Below are 22,261 nucleotides of genomic sequence, written 5' to 3' on the forward strand. Positions count from 1 at the left end.
CCACTCATGCGTTGTTTAAGTTAATGCAGATTGACCAAAGTTTCTGTATGTTTTGCAGATTGGCCATGCGCAAACTTTGTTCAACACACATGCTCCGGCAATGCAAATTACTTCCATCGTCATGAACAAGACAACTCAGCCAACACATGTAACGAGAGTCTTCGGTACTTTCTGCACGACAGAAAACAAGAGAATACAAAGAGCTTCTGATTCAATTTCGCACTGCCTCTTCTCGTCTATTTTTGCATGTATACACAAACTAATCACTGTCTTGTGCAGCGCCTCAATTAAAACCATTGGTCAATCTTGGTTTCTGCAATATAATGAACTGACGATAGAACCTCCGGAAGAAGCGACCACACAATGAGCTTCGTTTGCCTTCTCAGAACGACCCAAAAACTGGCTAACTCAAATCATATTTCATCCATGTATAATGAATAAAACCGCATCAGAAAATTCTGCGATACAAAATAAATCTCACTGGCAAGCAGAGATAGCCCATATCGGTGCACTACAGAAGTAACCTCACTCGCCAGCCAGACAAACATCATGCAATTCCAATGCCATTTTTACTCCAAAGAAAAACATCTCATACAGCCACAAAATTACATCGCAATACTTCATAAGATGAATATTTCTGACAATTCTGTGTTATTTGGCATACTCAAGAAGCTTGGAAGTACAGAGCCTGTTGGAAAACAAAAAATCGAGAGGAAACAGCGGTAGACCCGTGGCTCCAAATAAAATTAGCCACCATCTTGTCTTTCTGTTCCATTATGTATAAAACTATTTTGCCTTTTTCTTGTCCTAACTAAAGAGAGAATATGGATACGCAAAAGGAAATTTTCAGCTACCATCCCAAAATAAATGCATGTATTTCAGCCCAACTAGAGACAGTATAAAGAATGCCAGATGATCCCTTCCAATCAGCAGAGCTCCCTTCACTGTACTCTTTCTGCTTCTCGACTAACCCAGGGTAAAGTTCGACGAAAGAAACTCCAAACTGACTTCCCACCTTCCGTAAGCTTGAACTTGACCCAATCACAATTCCAATATCAGCCTTAAGGAGGCAAAGTAAGTCTCCTATTGAATCTCCAATGTAGATGGTCAAGTTCCTCTTATCATCCTCCCTGTTCATCAAAATTTCATCAAATGCTTTGGCCTTGTCGATGGGAGATTCCATCTTCTTGACAATTTCACCGGTAGAAAAGGACTCATCAAAAGTCAACTCATTTGTATGTACATTCAGAAGCTGTAAATCCCCTGCGCCAGGAATGTCACAAGTAAATTACATACCCTAGGCAGATAGCAATCTCTTAAGTTCTCAAATGCACAGACTGTAGATGACTTGAGCAATCAAAAGATGGTAGTAGCACTCCCAGGTGCTTTCTATGTATTTTAGTGTACATGCAAGTAGAAAGTCTTATGCAAAAGATGGGTAGCCCCCAAAAGGAAAGGAGTTTACCTGAACAAAAAGCTGATCTGATTAAATCGCCACACCAACAGTAGGAGAGCACATAGACATTGACATCCACCATCTCATTCTTAATCAGTTTCTTAAAGAAACTGTTGCAACCATCCTGAAGAATCATCCTCTCACCAGCTTTCTTTATGTCTTCAAGATTCAGACCCTTAAGGACCCCGGACTCGATCACTCTAGAATTTGCCCGTTTCTCAAAATCGGACAGCTGCTCGAGTGCTTTAGCCAGAGGTTCATAATTAAATGCCTCAGCTGCAAGTAGTAAACCAAAAATGAAAAGAACATTCTAGACAGTGCTGGCAGGGGTATGGGTATGAGCATTGAAGAATAAATGCAGCAAACTGTACCTTTTTCAGCTGGCATAATGCTTTCTATGCATTGTTCATACTCCTCTGTATACTGTCTGGAAAGGATGTCCCATGTCTTCCTCAGTTCAGCTGATGACATCCTAACAAGTTGACTTTCAGACTGACTTGTATCAGTTCTCAGAGCAGTAACTATGGCAATCTCAGCCAAAATGGCAGAAGAATCAACGACTGTGCAAGTCAGATCAAAATCAGAAAATAACATAAGACGATTCGCTGCCAAACTGGGCTCTCTAATCAAGGGGACAATGGTAGGCTGGGCAAGTGGTTGGGCAAGAAAGAACTCTATTTCAAGTTTCATGGCTTGGTGATAAAGATTTTCAATGATGTCAAGCTCCTCGCCTGTCAAAGAGACACTTAGTTTATCCAGCAAGTCTTCAATTTGCAGAGCTGCTGCCTAAATTAAGAGAATAAAAATACTGAGCTATTGAAGTAAGAGGACCTTCCAGTAATGTATTTCACACCAAAGCTAAAATAGCAAACTGAAAAACCATATCATCTTCCAAGTACGAGAAAGGAGAAAAGGTCACAGCTGAAGTGTATGACCAACCTGGAAACCCTCAGACGAGTAACTGTCAATCCACTTTTTGTATGGGTGACTATCTTTGTTGGCATCTATGAGTGTCTGGAACTCCTTACCCAGAAACGCATATAATCTCATGCAGGGTGTCATGGCACCAATAGTGTAAGCTGCCACTTTTGTTCTCTCAAAGGGAGTAGCAAGTTTTCCAGGACCCTTGACTCCTTCAACCTTCCCTGAGGCTGTTGCCAACAAAAAATTAGTATACTTAACCGTTGCAGAGTTGGGAGTGCTCTCCTTGGTAACCTCCGATCCCCACTCCTGTATAACTCATACAATTAGACCAAGAAAGGACTTGCATAAATGTTGAAAGGAATATTGGATGATTTCGTATAGAGAGTAGTCAAGATGTTAATGTTAATCATACTAACTCAACACAATAATCTGCTCAGCCATTACTTGAAGTAGAGTAATTTCTTGGGAGAATGTTGACATACGGTCCTTTTCTCACTGTCAAAACAAAAAGATTTACATTTTCTAATCATGACAAGTGACTCACTATCATGACATGAGTTACATTTACATAGAAAAAAATTTACATACAAGTCTAAGACAAATGCTACCTTCGCAAGATCAGCTGATGCAACAGGATACACTCATGACAAACCCAATCACTTTCCACATTTACAAGTGCTTTTTACTCTCAAATAATCTAATTCCTCTGTCCCAATGTGAAAAAAGGTGAAAAGCATCTTTCTATTTGTACCGTTCCTGACAAAGGTCCATCAAGCTCATTTACCATATCTGACGTCTCAATATAACATGACATGCAGCACGTTAAAACAAAACCCAGGAGCTGCCTCATCCAGTACCAATAACAAAAAGAGGCCTGATTAGGTTTGAAATTTCTTGGCCCAACTATATCCATTTCAAGGGGACAGCCTGTAATCTCGCTGGCTAGAAAAGGATGGGAAGGATAAGACAGACTCCCTAGTCCCTGAAGAACAGTACATGGGCCGCGGGCAAGATAAAATAAAGTTATTTATACCTTCTCACCAGCAGATAGGAGAAGTATATACATCAATCTTTTTAGTAACAAGCATCCTTATGATAGATCCATTACATGAATTGTTATGTTAGCCTATTTTATATCAGTGCAACATAGACCTGTTCTCACATAGATCCAGAGTATGAATAGATTAAGGATAAGGCTTTGAACCACGGGTAAGTTAGTTAAACGTTTCTTATCTACAGGTAGGATTTATGTGTTGATCTATAACACTAACAGTAGAAGAAGGGTCCTTGGTTTCTCAATCAGTTGCTCAATCTTCAGAGATTTCCTATTCTACATCTTTCTGGCATTATCTCTCTTGGCAACTTCATCATGCCCAAACTTAACCATAGCTTGGATGTGGGTGAAAAGCAGTGGACACCGAAAGTAAGGATTCATGTGGTCGACAATATCATGTCAATATATGAAGAAAGTACCTTTTCTTAGTTTCTCGTAATCAAGCACTTAAAGAAAAACTCCTATAAGGTAACACCAAAAGACTCTTGGCTGTTAGGTTAAACTTAACAGCCATCAATGTATCGACAACAGACACTAATTTTCCTCCTTTCTTGTGCTCATCCATTTGGTATCAACCATATTCAAAGGAACACAAAATGTTCCTCCTTACTGACCTGCGCAAATGAATCGTGCATTCTCAGCTCCTCCAATACATCCTTCCTTAGTTTAGATATTGCAACGTTTGCTTCATCATCGTCGGTACACTCTTCTGCTAATTCGTAACTAATGAACAGATAAATGGAAACAGGAATTTCAGTACATGTAAGTTAATAATTTCAAACTTTCTGCAAGAAAACAAATAAACGACTCTATTGCTTATTCAAATGCACCTCTTCGCATCATGAAACACATTCTCAAGGACATGGAGAAAAATTTCCTCTTCGGTAATTGAAATCATCCGAAAAATTCCACTCTTAAAATGCAGCCCACAATTTTCAAGGTTCAGCTATAATTGAGACCATCCAACGCCAAGCAATCTATTTTCTATCACAAGACTTAGTTCAAAACAACAAGCTTCACGTTCGCTGAAAATCACATATTCACCAATAAACAAATCCCCACTTTCTCATAGATGCCTTCACACCACTTGGCAGGATGTCGCTTTCATATTCTCACACCCATATTCAACTGAAAGACGAACATCATGTAAAACTACAAAAACGCAGCTCATTCTAAGACCCCCAACCTCAAAATTTTGCTATTTGACTAAATTTGTGCATCTAAATCAATATTTCCAAGTTTGAATGCCTTATACTGTAGATGGAGACATAATAACGTGGGTTGAAAATGATTCATTCTGCCAAAATTCGCTTACAACGTTCTACAAGGTAGCTAAGCAATGCGAAAATAGCGCCGAAACTCGTACCATTCCTTAGTAACTCCATCATTCGTCGAAACAAACAGATGGACCGAAATCGCAGCGCAGATAAGAAAGAACTCACGCTCGAGCGAAGGCGTTGAGGAAGTAGACGTCCTGCGCGATGTAATGCCTGAAGCTGTCGATCTTCAGGTTCCCGGAGGCCAGGCAGAGAGCGAAGGGAGCGTACATGGCGAAGAGCGACTCCCTGCGGCACTTGATCCAGAACTTCCCGGCGAGCCCGACCTCGTTGTCGACGGCCATGGACGACATCGGGGCCGCCCTCGGGATGGCCATTGGCGGCGGAGGGGACGGGGATCGCCGGGCGATCGGGGGCGGCTGCGGTTGCGGGCGGGGGCGGGGGAGGCGAGATCGGAGGGGAAGGGAGAGGCGGGAGAGGAAATCGGCGAGCGGCGACGCGATTGGCCTGGAAGCGATGACGAGGGAGCGCATCAAAGAGAGAGAGAGACAGAGGCGGCGGCGGCGGCTGCGGGTGGCGGTGGGCCGGGGGCTGGGGGGTGTTTCTGGTGGTGGTGTGGCGTTTTGTCAAGAAAGGGAAAAAGGGAAAGGGGGAGAGAGACATGGGTTTTGCTCTGTTTTTTCCTTAATTAATTATTTTCTTAATCAGTAATTAATTAAATGGTAATTTGATTCTCTGTTCCGATGTTGTTTAGCAATTTGTGGGGCAAACCCTTGCCCTTTGTAGCGTAAGTATTATTATGTGGTTTTTTTTTTTTATTTCTTTCCTTTTTTATTTTCATTTTTTTATTTTGCAAAATATGAAGCACGTCTTTTTCTTGCTTTTAGGGGAGAAAGGGTTGCAATACTTTTCTCTCTTCTTCCTAAAATATAAATTGTGTTTTAGCGTTTAGTTTTTTCTATAGCCAAAGAAACACAAAAGCTATATGTAATAACTCGCTTTTGTATTTCCTTTAAAAATTTTCGAAACCCTAATCTAATTTTAAAAGAAATTAAAGGAAGATTATGGTGGGTACGAAGCCGAAAATCAAAAGAAGACATACCAAAAAACCTGGTTTTCTTTTTTTTGTATGAAATCACGAACATACCTGGTGATCGATAAGCAATCGAAAACTCAATGATGTTGCTTATATTTTCTTTTTGAATATTTTGAAACTCACTTGGATGTCTAACTCGTTTCGCAAAATATTACTTTTTTTTTCAAGGATCCTCTCTTTACATTTCAGCAACATGCCCGCTTCTTTAAGTATATAAATAATCGAGCACGTAAATATAAGCATTTAATATAAAAATGTTTTTCGGACCAATTTTCTTCTACAATTTGCTAGATGCTGGTTTTCGTTGATTAAGCGAGAAAGATAAATGTGATATTAATATTAAAGGGGCATTCGAATCCAAATAGGAATTTGCCACCCTCTCTTCCCAACGTTGACCCCAAGACTTCTCTACATATTAGCCCCTAGGACTATTGAAAGCAACAAGGAGCCAAGATGTACTCAAACAACGAGCGTGCGTTGCCGATGAATAATTTTTTTTTTATTCATATGGAAATAAATTAAAGCCAAAAAAGATAATATATTTAGCATTTACGTCTGGATGACTAATGCAGACTTTCCCAATTTATTTATTATCAGACAGGTTCAATATATCACTAACATTTGGGTTCCGTTTCTTCGAATAGATCGTCGCATGATTAGTCAAGGATCTAACGGAGCCGATGCATATTCGGTCGAAGGGATGAAAAATACTTTCATAGTCCACAAAATATTTATACATAAATTATTATCGATAATTAAAATATTTTCTACTAATGTATAAAAAACCAGCTCGAAAGGAGAGCATTGATTTTCTTCCTATGATAATGAAAATATTATGGTTTACTCATTTCAATAATTTTCAAGGGATAAAAACACCAGCACGAAAAAAGAAAACTGATTTTCTTTTCTATGGTAAATTCGCAATATTCTATTTAAAAAAAAACTAACTCCTCAAATCTCTGAATATCATTATTTTCTTGCCTTATTTTTCTTCCTTTTTTCTTTTTCTTTTTGTCTTGAACCCGAGCTCTATTGGGCCGGGCCGAGCCCAGTAATTTCTGCTTTGTTTCCCCAAATCAAACAAGCCCAGCCCAGTTCGCAAAAAAAAAAAAATCTCAGAGCAGAGCTCACGCAGAGCGTGAAAATGGCGACGGCGACGGCGACGGCGACGGCGACGGCGGCGAGGACTGAGAGGAGCGTGCCGTTGTTCAGGTGACGACGCATCGCGCCCAATTCGTTCGGCTTGATGTTTTCCGGGAGAAACGCTATCTCTCTCTGCTCCGTCTCCGTTGACTTGCTCCACGAGAATGGCGGCGAACTCGGTGCTGGCTCGAGCAGGGCTCGTTCCGTCGGTTCCGACCAGTCGACGGGCCGCGGGAGCGGCGGATTTGGAGCCGCCGGTGGTGGTGGTGGTGGTGGTTTCGGGAGGCTCCGCGACGCCGTGTCCCGCTTCGACGCGATCATCAGGACGCAGCCTTTGCCTCCCACGAAGGAATTTGGCCGGGTGTTGTCCGTCGTGGTCAGGATGAGGCATTACTCTGCCGCCATTGCCTTGATCGAGGAAATGCAGGCTCGCGGGGTTGGGTTGAATGTCTACATTTGGGGGATTCTGATGAACTGTCTCTGCCGTCTGAGGAGGGTGGAGCTGGGTTTCGCTGTTCTGGGAAGGGTCCTGAAGCTCGGGTTCGGGGTCAACCTGGTGACGTTGAACACGCTGGTCAACGGGCTGTGCGAGGGTGGAGAGATCGATCGAGCGCTGAGGTTGGTCGATGAAATGGGAAATCATCAAGGGTTGAAGCCCAGTGAGTACACGTATGGAGCCATTCTGAAAGGCGCGTTGGGGAAGGGGAAGGAGGACAGAAGCCTGGCCATGGAGTTGCTGAGAAAGTGGGAGAGACAGAATTGCAGGATGAATGTGGTTGCGTACAATACGGTGATCGACGTTCTGTGTAAGGACGGGTTAGTATCGGATGCGGTAAACCTCTGTAAAGATATGGTCGGTAGAGGCGTCGAACCGGATATCATCACCTACAATTCCTTAATTTGGGGTCTATGCTATTTAGGCCGGTGGAAACAAGCTCTTGCTCTGTCAATCAAGATGGTCGGGAAAGGCGTCCAATCCGATTTATTGACTTATAGCTACTTGATTCACGGTGCCACTGGTCATGGTCGGTGGAGAGAAGCTCTAGTTTTGTTGGAGCAGATGGTGCGTGAAGGCTTTGTCGCAGATGCTCTTACTTATACCTCGTTGGTTCAGTGTCTATGCAGTTTCGGTAAATGCGTAGAGGCTAGAAGGCTGTTAATTGATATGGTGCAAAGGAGGGTTGTCGCAGATGTTCGAACCTTCTCCCCTGAGGTCAGGGCACTTTGTATGGAAGGGATGAAAACCGAAGCAAAATGTGTCATTGAGGAGCCTGAAATAGTTACGTCAAAATATTGATGGATGGTTATTGCCTTACACATTGAATCAATTATGCTAAGATGCTCAAACTGATGGTGAACAAAACTGCTCACCTGATGTTTTTTTTTTTTTGGTAAGGTACTGCTCACCTGATGTTTATACTTGCAACACTGAAATAGATACCTACTGTAATGCTAAAAAGTTCGATGAGTCAATAGAGCTCTTCACAGAAATGCCTGATGAGGGTTCGACTGCAAATGCTGATTGGTAGCTTATTCCATGCTGGCAGACCTGAAGTTGCAGAGAAGCTAATTGACGAGATGCAAGCTGCCGGCCAACTTCCAGACGTTTTCGCCTATGATGTTCTGCTAGATGGCTTTCGCAAAACTCAGAACCTTGATAAAATGTATGGTACACGGTTGCAACCTAATGTTTGCACATTTAATATCCATGCTGCCACTTTCAAAACTTCAAGTGGAGGATATCTGATAAACCATGATTTACTTAAGGGCAGTGCAACTTCTTCGTGGGATGGTCTAGAAGGGTTTATCTGCTGATGCATTGACAAGGGAGTTACTTTTTAATTTGTTATCAGACAATGAAATTGATCCTGATCTCTTACTACTAATACAAAAGTTCTTTTGAACTTTGCTGGTCTAAAGTCTGAGACTCTTTTAAGTTCAAGCGACCCGGTCAAATTTTTGTATACATGTGGTTGTGTTTATATGGTCCAATAACATTTAAGGGATGCTCCGGTTACATATGATATGATATTCTCATTACAGTTCATAGGCAAACAACAATAAATGGTATAAGGTGGAGAAGACAGCATGTAAAATGTACAATATCATGTTATCAGACTTGCGGAAAATCAGCGAAAAATCACCATGATTTGTCAGTGATCTAGACAACGGAATTTGTTCTAGATTTAATTTACTTTCACAAAAAGGGAGAGAATGATAGGTATATTAAGATTGATTTGTAAAACTCAATTTATTAAATGATGTGGCGGATTTCATTGCTTGTTGAATGCAGTTCACTTATTTTTTAATTTCTAGCTTCGCTTTGTCATGTCATTTAGTATGCCGGTTTTGCAGTTAGTAGTAATATATTTAGCATTGGCATTACTTGATATGTGTTCATTTGATTAATGGCAATTCTAATAAGCTTGATTATCATTTACGTAAGTATGGTAAAAAAAAAAGGGGAAAATACCACAAAAAACCTCAAACTATGCCACTTGTGACAAATTTACCCTGAACTTTTTTTTGTGACACGAAAAATCCAAAATTATGCCATTTGTGACACATTTACCCCACAATACTTTGGCCAAAGGGCATTTTCGTCTTTTTCCTTTTTTTTTCTTTCTTCTCTCTTCCCTCCGCCGGCTGCCCTAGCCCAACCCCAACGCCGGCGAGGGCCGCCCTCGCCGGCTTCCCTCCGCCATGGCCGGCGGAGGAACTAGAGAAGAAAGAAAAAAAAAGGAAAAAAAAACAGAAAAAGGAAAAAGACGGGGCCAAAATATTGTGGGGTAAATGTGCCACAAGTGACATAGTTTGGGGTATATCGTATCACAAAAAAAAGTTCAGGGTAAATTTGTCACGAGTGGCATAGTTTAGAGTTTTTGGTGGTGTTTTCCCAAAAAAAAAAATCAGCTTTCAATGTTCTTTGTTCAAAATCGTGTTCGTTCTAGCCCTCTTGCATAATATTTAATTGAGCAAACACTAGACCCATGGAATAAATTTTGCTTTGTTGACTTCAGAATTTAGCCTCTTGTTTTTTTTTTTCCTGACCTTTGTGCTATTGTACTAATTTAGCATTGGCATTACTTGATATGTGTTCATTTGATTGATGGTAATTCTAATAAGCTTGATTATCATTTTCGTAAGTATGGTAAAAAAAAAAATCATCTGCTTATCTCACGGGTTGAAGGTTTGGGATCAGACTTGCAGAGAGAAAGTCTAGAGAAGGAAGCTCTGGGAGAGAAGTGATTTATATTGCTTTCAATTGTTGTATGCATACAAACGAGGGAGAGGGCATCCCTTTCTATACTAGAGGCCTTTCGATTATATCCGTTGATTGACATTCGATCGAGTGGCCGATATTGCACCTCCCAATCTATCAATTACCGGCATTTATGTCGAGAATTCTCTAGAATATGGCACAATTACCGCAACGCATGTCCTAGAAATGTTTCGAAAGTTCATTTAGGGTTTGGACAAGTATTCTTCGATTCTTGGTGCATGAAAATCTCGAGACCTTCACACTTAGCTGTATGAATTGAAGTTTGCTAAATCACACTACTCACCAACCTTTTACTCTCAAAAGCCGCACTAAATTTCGAATTGAAGTTTTTTTTTATTGGCTAATTATTTCAAGTAATACAAGCAATTATTTTTATGATATACTTTCCAAATCATTCATTTTCTGCGAAACAAACGGAGCCCTGAAAATAGCAATAAATTTTCCCCTACTAACTTTCGTATTGAAGTCATCGATATTGAAAAATTTCGCCAAGAAAAAAAAATCCAGTATTTTCTTCCTCGTTGCTCGAAGTTTATTTGTTTCTCTAATGTAATTTGTGAAAGAAAGCACTTACTAATGAATATCCAAAAATGAATAAAACAAACCGGATATTTTCTTTTCTTTTCTTTTTTGTGTCAAAAGATATTTTATTTTTCACGGGAGAGAGAGACCAACGTCCGCAACTGCCAAACCGAGCGACTTTGGCTTGCACTTGGAGCTTCACCTTCGGCTCTAGCCTCTAACAATGGCAACCACCATCCTCCTCCCTCAGCCCCTCGCCGATCTCTCCTCCTCTCCTCGCTTCCTCCCTCGCCGGAGCCCTAGCCGTCTCCTCCTCCCTCTCGCCGGCCTCGCCGCCGGCCGGTCTCGCCGAGGGCCTCGCTCGTCCAAGCCTCTCACCGCGCGATTCGCTCTGACGGAGTCGGATCCCCGGCAATCGCTCGAGTCCAGCTCCGGCCCGCTCCTCCGAGACCTCGCCGTAAGGATTTCCGGTCGTGATGCGTTATCGTTCGCCTGTTGTTCCGTCTCGACGGGCGTAATCACGTTGGGTGCCATTTGAATTCGCAGGAGAGCTTCGACCTTCCTTCGGATTACTTTGCTCAGCTCCCGCGCGACCTTCGCTTGGATGTAAGTACTAGTGATAGATGGCGAAAATTGCCTTATGCGGAGGGCCTCTGCTTTTCGGAACCGTGCATGAGATTTGTCGCTTCGTGATCAGGGCATTCTGGTCGAATTATGGAGGGGGCGTGCATGGATATTGATTACTGTTACAAGGGGGTGTCACTGCGGCCGTGGGCTTTAGTTATAATTGCAGGTTACAACCAGCTTTGTCAAAGCTGTGCAATCATCCTGTTTCGCCCCCCCAAAGTTTAAGCATTTTCGTATAACTGAAGCAGATGCCCGTTCCTTTTGATCATTATTTTGGTGATTAGGAAATGCGGCCGATTACTTTGAGTGGCCATGTGAATTGTAGGAGGCGTCACTATAATATGCCCTTGTTTTAATATTTGGATTGGTTTGAGTTTTTCATGTTGGATTTTTTTTTTTTTTGGTGCATGTTGAAGCTGAATGATGCGGCTTTTGACCTTTCGAACGGGCCGGTTGTTGATGAGGTTAGTTGTTAAGCTCCAATTCCTGCCTTTTGTGATTCATTTGTTTTGGGCATGTGGTTTCACTGATTGAGTGGAGTTCAGATTTTCTTAATTCTCCTTGGGAACTTGAAGAAGCTCGAAGAGAGATGGATTATATCAGACGTCTGTATGCTGATTGCTTTATTACAGACGTTAGCAAGTTTTATGTTTTTTCCCTTTTTCCAATGGCCAGTGTGGTGAAGAACTTGGAGAGATATTGTTAAATTTGTCGAAATCATGGGAGCAGGCTGACACTTCGACATCTAGGACTTTGGCAAGCAAACTCCCTCTGCTAGAGAGCTCTTTGACTGATAATGCTAAATCAGGCATGAAGAAAACCCTGGCTTATTGATGCTTAATACATGCTTAAGGGTCTGTCATGAGGCTCATGATCATGCATTTGGTGATTTAGCATTGGGGAAGCGCTTATTATCTGCTGGAAGGAGGTTCCAGTCCATGGGACAGTATGGTCAAGGCGAACTTGACAAGGTATTTCGCTGAACTTGTGAACTCTCAGCTTAGTAAAATTCGTTATACTCTTGCTATGTGAGCTTGAACGATAACAAAAGGTACTGTGGGTTAAAAAGAGCAATTTTACTCTGCCAAAGAAGCAGAAACTGCACACTCAAAATTCAGATTGCCCTACACCATTTTAATCTGTGAATTAACTTTGTTGCATGTCAGAGTTAAACACTTTTAAAGCTAATTAGTTAGCAAGAAGAATTTCCTGATCAAATCATTAGAATTAGCCCCCTACACTTTGAATGAGTATCTGAACCCAGTCATTGCATGAACTCTTTTTCCTTGTTTTCTGAAACTACATTTTTTTTTTGTCATTGGCTCCTTCTGTGAAAGAACTGGCTGCACTTAAGATTAAACCATGAGTGATCATGCATAAAGACCCCTAATGATGTGAGCTTAGTTGTTTAGAGATATCTTTTCCACTTTGAATGTGGCATAACTACTGGATTCATATGAGGTGTGTAAACTGTTTTGAATTGTTGTTAGATTGCAAGGATAATGATTGCAACTGGAAAGCGTTTGGCTGCAACCCAAGTATCTGCTGCAACAGTTGAAGAACCTAAGAAGGAAGCCCGAACTTTTAAGGTTGGTTTTAGCTCTCTCCTTGTTGTGGTCTCAAGGACAAGCTTATTAACATAATGCGATCTGTAACTGGTTCTTCGCATTTTTTCAAATGCAGTATGGAGAACTTCAGGTAGAAGTAACATCTGATAAAGCCAACATTGGGGCTGCTATTGGTTTTGCATTTGGGTAACTAATTCTTTTTATCACTAGTGATATTTTTGCCTAATTATATTAGATTGAAGAGGATTAAATTGAAAACTACCATTTGAAATGCAGAATTCTTTCATGGCAACTAGCTCAAGGTGTTCAAAACATCCCAGAGAGCTCTCTGCAGTATGCAAATGATAATGCTTTGCTGCTGGCCAAGGTTTCTGAGAACACCATCTTCAACCTTGTGTGGATGTCCTTTTGTGCTACATTGACTGAATGCTGATACATGGAATTCTTTCAATGCAGTCTCTTAGGGGTGCTCTACTTGCGATGGGCTATTCATCAGCTATCTTGTCTGCATTTGCATCCTTTGGTCTTCTTGTACTTGCAAGACGGCTTAAATCTGAGGATAAGTGAGATTGTCCTAGTTTTGTCTAAGTTTTACTTGTGGATGACCATTGACTTGTGGAAGAGCGGAACTTGACTGAAAATGTATTACTATTGCGGGCATGAATACATTGGTAATTGATATGTACTGATAGAATATATCATTATGTACATAAACTTTTCTGGCATGGAGAATGCTTCTTGGCATGTTCCCTGTTGCCCCATAATTGGAAAGGCTGATTTGATTTATTGCATCTTGAAGCAGTTGTTGCTTTGTTCTCCCATCTCTTCCCTCCTACTGTTCCACTGGTATTATAAACTTTCAAAATTTGCATCTTATGAATTTTTTAATGAAAAAAAAAGCAGCAGCAAAATATGCATAATTTCTTATTTGCTTTCAGCTTCAAAGAAAATGCAATGAGAGAAGGCATTAAGTTACAAATTCCTCATTTTAAGAGGAGCCGATGTTACACCGAGAATGAAGAGGGAGGGAGAGATGTTTTGGCTACCAAGTGTGATAATCTTGACCTTTACCTCTTGATAGTTTAATAGTGATGTGTAATAACCTGGCCGAAACTATGCAAGTGAAGGTCCAAAAAAGTACCAATTGTTGGCTAGTGACGAAGGGTTCCAAATTACATATCACCTCTGATTCTTTTACCAGTCAATGTGGGGTTGATTCATATCAATTAACCACCAATCATCTACTCCTTTTGCTTTTGGGCTGGGCCATTACAATGGTAAATCTCTATTATAGGAATGCCTTTGGTACCTTACCGCTTAAAAGTCCGAAACAACTTGAGCACTGAAAGTTAGGATGCACCACCATAACTTCTATTTGATGCAATATCCTTGGACAAGAGGTTCGTTCTTGGGGAGTGTGCTTTTTGCCTTTTACATTGAATTCGAAATTGTTGATCCAACTTTATTGTTGTTGATTTTTATCTCATTTTCGTGATTATTTTAGTGCTATTGCCTTTTACATTTGAGACACTTGAGTACCCTAGCAGTACATTTTGCAGTTGAAGGATCCAGCAGTAGGTCAGCTGAATCATTGTATTCAAATTTTATCATATATAAAAGTACATTGATAACGAAGCCATTTGCTTATTGTGGATATTCTTGCCAATACCATTATGATGGGACAATATGAGAGATGGTTTCAATTCATGTCTCTTCTGTGAGTTTTTGTGAATAGAATGTCGGAAGCAATTTGTAAGTATGGCATCTATCTATAGAAACTTTTTTAGGCTAGGCTTGCTATTCTCCATGTTATTTCAGTCACATACTAATGTTCTGGATACATGGTATATAATCTTCAAGTGCAGGCTAATAGTACATTGTAGAATCCATTAAATTGTCACTCTTTTCTGTTTGCTGATATAGTATGTGGACGTACTTGTTTTCTGGTTGACCTTATGGAGATTACGTCAAAAACTCATCCAAGATCAGAATCTGACGAGGTCTACCTCCTGTTTCGTTGTGGTTAATGGTTTGGGTAATCAAGTTTACGGTTTTCTCTCCTTTGTTGCTGTCATTGGATAGGGGATTTAATTAAATGGACTCTCCTCATGATCAATCTTCAAATTGAAGAAAGTTTACAAGTAGGGATGTTGTCACCATCTGATAGGGCAGATGTTTGGTATGTTCTTTATTCAAAATTGTGGTTGTTCTAGCCCTCTTGCATAATATTTAATGGAGCAAACATTAGACCCATGGAATAAATTTGGCATTAGCGACTGCAGCTTCCTTGAAAATTCACCCTTCTTGGTTTTATTTCTGACCTCTGTGCTAACGTAGTAATTAAATGGTCTTTGCTTACCTGATTAAGTAGGCGTTGAAAAATTAGAGTTGATATGCATTGTCTGCAAGCCACATCCAATTTCATTTTCTTTCTTTCTTTTTGGCTGATACGTGAGACGATGAGCTCATCAATATAAATCTGGAAACATTCTATAAGCTAAAGTTTTCTGTGGTCTTTTGCTGACTCTTTGTACTTGTATTTTGTTTGTCTGATTCCTTTCAAGAAGCGATTCTGTTTCGGCTCCGCTACATGTTTCTTTGACATAGACAACGGGAATATCTGGCACGAGCTGTGCATACAATATATGATGCTGGGTTTCTCTACCATTGTGACTTATGAGATTCATAAATGGTTACAAGATTCCACCAATGCTATAAACTAAACTGGTCAATGATTCTTTGGAGTTTTTTAAGTTCGTTATACTGTCACAGGCCACCATTTACCCCTTTTGCCTTTTCACCCTCTTGCCGTCATCCAACTCGAGGTTTTGTGGTTTCAGGTTTTGGTGCAAGCTCACTGTTTCAAAATCCCTGCCAGTTTGATTTTTTCTGCTGACATCTGCATCTTCAAGATTCGTGAATGATCCAAGGTTCCCGAGTCTTGCAAGCAAACTATCGTCGGAACTGGTCTCACTGTCTTAAAAATCTTTTTTCCTAGTTTGAATACGTTAATTCGATATTTATGTCGGCAAGTAGGAAATAAGGAAACTCCCATCAGCCATCCCCTGTATCGATACCATCTACCGCTTTAGTCCTGGAGCTTCGTAAGATGTTACTTCATCATCAATGTGAGTTTAGCCCATTTTCGACTGTCTAGGGTGAGTCTGTTACCTCGCGATCTTGTGTTTCTTCCTGTTTCCCCTGTTTTTTTCCTCTTCTAGCAGACAAATTATACAATAAAAGAAAGAAACCAAGCTAAAAACAAAGAGCAAACTCTGTAGAATAGACCATTTCCCTTCTTGTTCATACGTACATCATCTGTCCTTAGAGAGCTGCCGCAAAACGCTAGCTTTTCGCAGCATCACAAGGTTGTCCACCACTTCGAAAGTTAATAATTCGACGATCAAACATTAATATAGAGCTTTTATTAGTTGTATCAACTATAACGAAAGGGATGTGATTTAGTCGTCGTCATATATTTTTTAATAACTCGAATTAAATATGCGGCATCTTGAAGTTGACTTTAAAATAAATAAGGTAGAACAAATGCGTAAGAACACGCAAGCCACGGATTGCTACTCTTGTTTCTTTCTCTTCTCTGTTTTTTTCCCCACTAGCAAATTCTAACTGTATCACCTGAAACAACAATGATTTTTAATCACAACTAGATTCCGGGTGGATTGTGATTTTATATGGATATTCCAAGATTCGGGTCGAGTATCAAAGTCGGGTGTCGGATCGCAATTGCCGTGTCGAACACCCGAAGTTTGAGTCCATCACATCGTGCCTATTTTGGCTGACGATTCCCGGGGCACCTACCGTAATTTGAGATCTATAGCGGGAGAGAGCGGCCGTCGATATGATTTGAACTCTTTTTACTGAAACCATACAGGGTCCAACAAATCAAATCGATTAGCATTTGTTCTGAAGTCATTCAAGAACACATGCTAGCAACTTGTGGAGGTGAGAATGGCCTGTGCTCTTCTTTTGTAGGGTTGAATGTAAAGATGGCTTTTCTTATGACTCTTGGAGGAGGACGACGTGCAAAAATCAAACTGAGTCGAGTGAAGCAATAATCGTTTTCATTTTCCAGTTAGAGCATCAATTTTAATGAATTGTGTGTGTGTGTACATGACAACATTGCAAGAATGAATTCAATACCCCCAAGGACTTCACAGACGTCTCAAAAGCTGAATAAAGCTAACGATTGCTATCATCATTCGTCATCTCGCCGGTGGCCGTTTTCCATTTTTCTGAGCACTGACAAGAAGGAACAAAAAAACGAAAGAGGAACGGCGACGGGCTTTTCCGTCCCTATAAAGGCCCAGAAGTACCGTCCCTGATGAGCATCGACGCCGACGGGGCGCGAGAGAGCACTTTCTAGGACAGGTTTCGCTCGCCCGGAGGTTGTCTTGCCGCCAGCAGACTAGCGTAGAAATTAGCTGTAAAAGAGACATGATATGGTACGTAATGTGAATCAATTACTATCTTTGCGGCTCATCCTAAATCGGGTCGTAACTTAAACTTTATGTGAAGGAAAGCATTTTTTCGAGGAAATTATTTTCGAGAAAAATAGTTTAGTTTTAATTTGTTTGGTAGTTTAGGGAAAATGATCTCTTTCTTGCAATAAGAAAAAAAATCGTTTTCCCCCAATCTAAGCTCGTTATTTTTAGTTTGGGAGAATTATCCAAAATATCATAAACCTTTTTCGTGTTTTCCAATTGAATTCATCCAGTCAATTTTAGCCGGAAATTGCTCACGTGTGCATCTACCCTCCTACGTGGCACGACTGGCGCTGACGTAAACATTTTTTGATATGTTTCTTATTTTGATATTTTCTTTTTTCTTTATTTTATTTTATTTTTATCTCTAGCCGGCAAGGTCAGCTCCCTTGCCTGGTCTGGGCGAGGGCGTACCCTCACTGGCCATGGGCAAAGGCCTCTACGCCCTTGCCTGGATCTAGCTAGGGCGTCAGCTCTCGACTCTTCGTCTTAGATGCCATTGCAGACGAACTCATTGTCTTCCCGAGTGCGTAGAGAGAGAAGACAGGGGGGGGTGTGGACGGGGCTGTGGGTGGTTGATTTTCAGAGAGCTGTCCCTTGCCTAGACCAGGAGGTGAGTGCATCACGGGCCTTGCCGAGACCAAGCTTGAGCTCGCCAGTCAGAGGTATAAAAAAAAAGAAGAAAATTTAATAAAATTAAAAAAAAAATTTTTATTAAAATTTATCTACATCAGCGTTGATGATATCTCGTAGGACCGAGAATTTCCACGAAGATCCCACGAGCAAAAGTATACAACATCATGTGTATATTCCGCATCATGATTCTTCTTGTCCGGTTTATCCACGTCATCGGTACAAACACAAACAAGAATGGGCAACGAAAAATTGAAAAAAGTCTTCTCCCTCCATGCCCTATATAAACCAACACAACCATAACCAGACAGTCCTTAAATCTTATCTCCATCTCTCTTTATCTCTGAAACACCACATCTTCATTTTCACTTCGAAACACAGCTCCATCGTTCGAAACCCCAAACCCTTCAACCATGGCGTTCAAATGCTCCGCCTCGGACCTCGCCTCGCTCACCAACTCCACGGCCGTCAACCCCAGCGATGCCCTCATGGCCACCTTCCTCTGCGGCCGCCTCGACGCCATCTCCAACCAGTTCGTCGACACTGCCCACGCGGTCGACACCACCTACCTCCTCTTCTCCGCCTACCTCGTCTTCTCCATGCAGCTCGGCTTCGCCATGCTCTGTGCCGGCTCTGTCCGTGCCAAGAACACCATGAACATCATGCTCACCAACGTCCTCGACGCTGCCGCCGGTGGCCTCTCCTACTACCTCTTCGGCTTCGCCTTCGCCTTCGGCTCCCCCTCCAATGGCTTCATCGGCCGCCACTTCTTCGGCCTCAAGGAGATCCCCTCCGACACCTTCGACTACAGCTTCTTCCTCTACCAATGGGCCTTCGCCATCGCCGCCGCCGGCGTCACCAGTGGGTCCATCGCCGAGAGGACCCAGTTCGTGGCCTACCTCATATACTCCACCTTCTTGACGGGCTTCGTCTACCCGATAGCCTCTCATTGGCTATGGTCCGTCGATGGTTGGGCCAGCCCATCCCGGACGGACGGCAACCTGTTATTCGGGTCCGGCGCCATCGACTTTGCCGGGTCGGGCGTGGTCCACTTGGTGGGGGGGATAGCTGGTTTGTGGGGAGCCCTCATCGAGGGCCCGCGCATCGGCCGGTTCGACCACGCCGGGCGGGTCGTGGCCTTGCGGGGTCACAGCGCGTCCCTCGTGGTCCTCGGCTCCTTCTTGCTGTGGTTCGGGTGGTACGGGTTCAACCCGGGCTCGTTCATCACCATCCTGAAGGCTTACAACACCAGCGGCGGATACTACGGCCAGTGGAGCGCGGTGGGGCGGACGGCCGTCACGACCACGCTGGCCGGCTCCACCGCCGCCCTCACCACGCTGTTCGGCAAGCGGCTGCTGGTGGGCCACTGGAACGTCATCGACGTGTGCAACGGCCTGCTCGGCGGGTTTGCCGCCATCACGTCGGGGTGCTCCGTGGTGGAGCCGTGGGCCGCGATCGTGTGCGGGTTCGTGTCCGCGTGGGTGCTCATCGGCTTCAACAAGCTGGCGGAGCTGGCCAAGTACGACGACCCGCTCGAGGCGGCCCAGCTCCACGGGGGCTGCGGCGCCTGGGGGCTGATCTTCACTGGCCTCTTCGCGAAGCAGCGGTACGTGGACGAGGTGTACGGCGGGACGGAGCGGAAGCACGGGTGGCTCGTGGGCGGCGACGGCCGGCTGCTGGCGGCGCAGGTCGTGGAGGTCCTGGTGATCGTGGGGTGGGTGACGGCGACGATGGGACCGCTCTTCTACGGGCTCCACCGGCTGAGGCTGCTGAGGGTGTCCGGCGAGGACGAGAAAGAGGGCATGGATCTGACGAGGCACGGCGGGCTCGCCTACGTCTACCACGACGGGGACGACCAGCTGATCGACGCCGCCGCCCCCAGCGTGAAGAGGGCGGGGCCAAAGAATCAGAGCCCCGCCCCGAACGTCGCTGATCAGGCCAGCACGCCAGCCGTCTGATGATCATCCTTCTCGCGTGGGGAGTGGGCTCACGTGCTGCGCAGGATTTGGACGGCTGCGATTCGCTTCCATAAATATTAGGGGTGTGCTCCAGAACACGAGGGGGGTTCGCATGTATTTACACCATTTTGTCGTCATCCCTCTCTCTCTCTCTCTCGTGTCCTTTTCTTATCTTAGAAAGATAATCCTCAAATCGAGAAGAAATAATAATATAAAAAAATGGATGAGCATAAGCTATTTATTCGAGCTAGGTTGTAATTTTAATGTGTAAGATATATCGAAAATCAGTGTTGTCTAATGTCTTTTTCTTTGGCGGGGGCGGGTGTGAAATTTTTATGCTGTGATTCTTGTTGTGCATTCTTCTTGCTTTTTGCTTTATTTCTTGGAATTTTGTGGATGTGAAAGAAGAGGGGTTTGCGCTCAAATTGGATGGAGAAGAGAGATGTCGATGACCTTCCTCTTCTTTGGCCATGTCCCTTCTCCATACTTCGATTTTGGTGTCCCTAGCAGCTCCTTTTTGAGATGTTTCCAAAATGACCATCGTGGTCGAAATCAGCGGAATACGAGCGCGCGGGCACACACAAATCTCGACAAGGACCGTTCGAAGAGATTCATAACATGGGAGCGCGTTCGCGTCGAGGGGGAGGGGGGTCTTCACAGGACGAATATGTCGGCATGTCTCGAATCTTAAGACCCTTTCGATGTCGAACATCGAAAAGATCACATCACATATGAATGATCGATTCCTCAGATGTTCTTGCGATAGACACCCCCTCTTGACTAACACGATGCGGAAGTAGTTTCTTGCTGTGATGAGTTGCCAGGCCAATGAAGTGAAGTCTCGACATGAACGATATGGTTGGTTTAACTCGAGCTACCTGTTTATCTTATAGCGCCGCTTGATCCCTTTTATTGCGTATCTAGCATTTTTCTCATTCGAACGTGCCCCGTGCGTGCAAAGTGCGCGCGCGATGCAAGTACACTGCGAAAGCGCTACACGAAATCGAGAGGCAGGTTTCATCATGTAATTCGGAGATAAGGATCTTCAAATGTGTTGGATCAATCGTGATTTAAGTTTCTAACTATTGTCGAACTTACAATGACATGGTATGCCTTAAATGACTTCTTATTGTATTTACATATAAATTTATTTATTATTTTTCGTAAATTTCCAGACTTTCAATGCCATTCATAATTTAAGCAAGAAAATCAATAACTTATTTTCTTGGAAAAAAGAAGAGAAAATCAAAACAGGTCCACTCTTGCTTTTGCCTTTTCTTATCCATAAAGGAATTCTTTTTTATTTTGGTAATTTTCTGTTTAACTTTTATTTTGTACTGCCAGTATTAATAATAAACGTGTGCCATTTCTACATATACACCAACCACAAAAAATTAGGAAAATATATAAACATACAATATAAGTATTTCAAGTCACGAAAACTCCCATAATTTAAAAAATATATATAATTATCATTTTTTTTGCCCATATAAACTGTCGAAATTTCCACGTAATAACCTCCGAAGAGGCCGGGCATCTGTCCGCCACGTGTAGTCTCGTGAGTGGCTGTGACGAGATTCTACGTGACCGCCTCGACCCAATCAACCGCCTCATGCTTCCTTCTGTATGGAGCGCTTGCATGCTGCATGCAGAAGGTCATTTCATCTCGCTTATTCACTGTTTCATTTTTCAAAATCACGAACGAAATTCGCGAAAAGAAGAAGAAAGAATTAATGGAGCTGAAGAGAAGCGTTTCGCGATTCTTCTTCGACAGCATGAACAAGATCAACAGGCTCCAATCCGGCGTACCTCGAGGCCTTGGAGGAGATCATGGCGCTGAAGGAGTCGAGGCGGAGCATCAACGAGATGCTCGGGTAGGTGCCAGAAGAGCTCGAGATGGTCGACAAGATCGGCGACCTCAGGAAGTGCGAGCGGAAGCTCCTGGAGGCCGACGAGAGGACAACGATCGATGGGCTGGAGCAGCTGCTTGAGAGGACCCGGGCGCAGATGAGGAAGCTGGAGAGGGTCAGCGACCGCACGTTTGAGAAGCGCAAGAAGCTCAAGGCCAGGGCCGTGAAGGAGGCCGACTTCGAGAGCGATTGCCACAAGGGGGATTCGTCATCGTTGATCGTGGTGATGAATAAAAGGTGGACGACGTGGTGGCGGTGGACGAAGAAGATGGAGCTGCTTAGGCCATTTCGCTGCCTGACATGCAAGA

At 43.0% G+C, this 22,261-nt stretch overlaps 3 protein-coding genes across 3 annotated transcripts; 2 read left to right on the forward strand and 1 right to left on the reverse strand.

Annotated features, from left to right (window-relative positions):
• Positions 1-589: 589 nt before the first annotated feature.
• LOC115694378 (bifunctional TH2 protein, mitochondrial) lies at positions 590-5,303 on the reverse strand. Its single transcript, XM_030621506.2, has 6 exons — positions 4,877-5,303; positions 4,049-4,157; positions 2,396-2,686; positions 1,828-2,242; positions 1,466-1,732; positions 590-1,263 (listed from the first exon to the last, which is right to left on the reverse strand). The coding sequence occupies exons 1-6, from the start codon at positions 5,242-5,244 to the stop codon at positions 851-853; spliced, it is 1,863 nt and encodes a 620-aa protein (XP_030477366.1). The 5' UTR covers positions 5,245-5,303; the 3' UTR covers positions 590-850.
• Positions 5,304-7,034: 1,731 nt separating this feature from the next.
• Positions 7,035-8,265, forward strand: LOC115694375 (pentatricopeptide repeat-containing protein At1g12620-like). Its single transcript, XM_030621504.2, has one exon. It carries the CDS (start codon positions 7,054-7,056, stop codon positions 8,245-8,247), a length of 1,194 nt encoding a protein of 397 aa, XP_030477364.2. The 5' UTR covers positions 7,035-7,053; the 3' UTR covers positions 8,248-8,265.
• Positions 8,266-10,887: 2,622 nt separating this feature from the next.
• Positions 10,888-20,335, forward strand: LOC115694380 (ammonium transporter 1 member 1-like). The gene is made up of 10 exons (XM_030621507.2): positions 10,888-11,212; positions 11,302-11,361; positions 11,799-11,846; positions 12,058-12,190; positions 12,277-12,353; positions 12,873-12,971; positions 13,066-13,136; positions 13,227-13,317; positions 13,407-13,507; positions 18,498-20,335. The coding sequence occupies exons 1-10, from the start codon at positions 10,979-10,981 to the stop codon at positions 20,041-20,043; spliced, it is 2,460 nt and encodes an 819-aa protein (XP_030477367.1). The 5' UTR covers positions 10,888-10,978; the 3' UTR covers positions 20,044-20,335.
• The last annotated feature ends 1,926 nt before the right edge of the window (positions 20,336-22,261 follow it).

Source organism: Syzygium oleosum, unplaced genomic scaffold (genome assembly GCF_021117445.2).
Source record: "Syzygium oleosum isolate NSW1041296 unplaced genomic scaffold, Sole_v2.1 Sole_v2.06, whole genome shotgun sequence".
Taxonomy (NCBI): Eukaryota; Viridiplantae; Streptophyta; class Magnoliopsida; order Myrtales; family Myrtaceae; genus Syzygium; species Syzygium oleosum.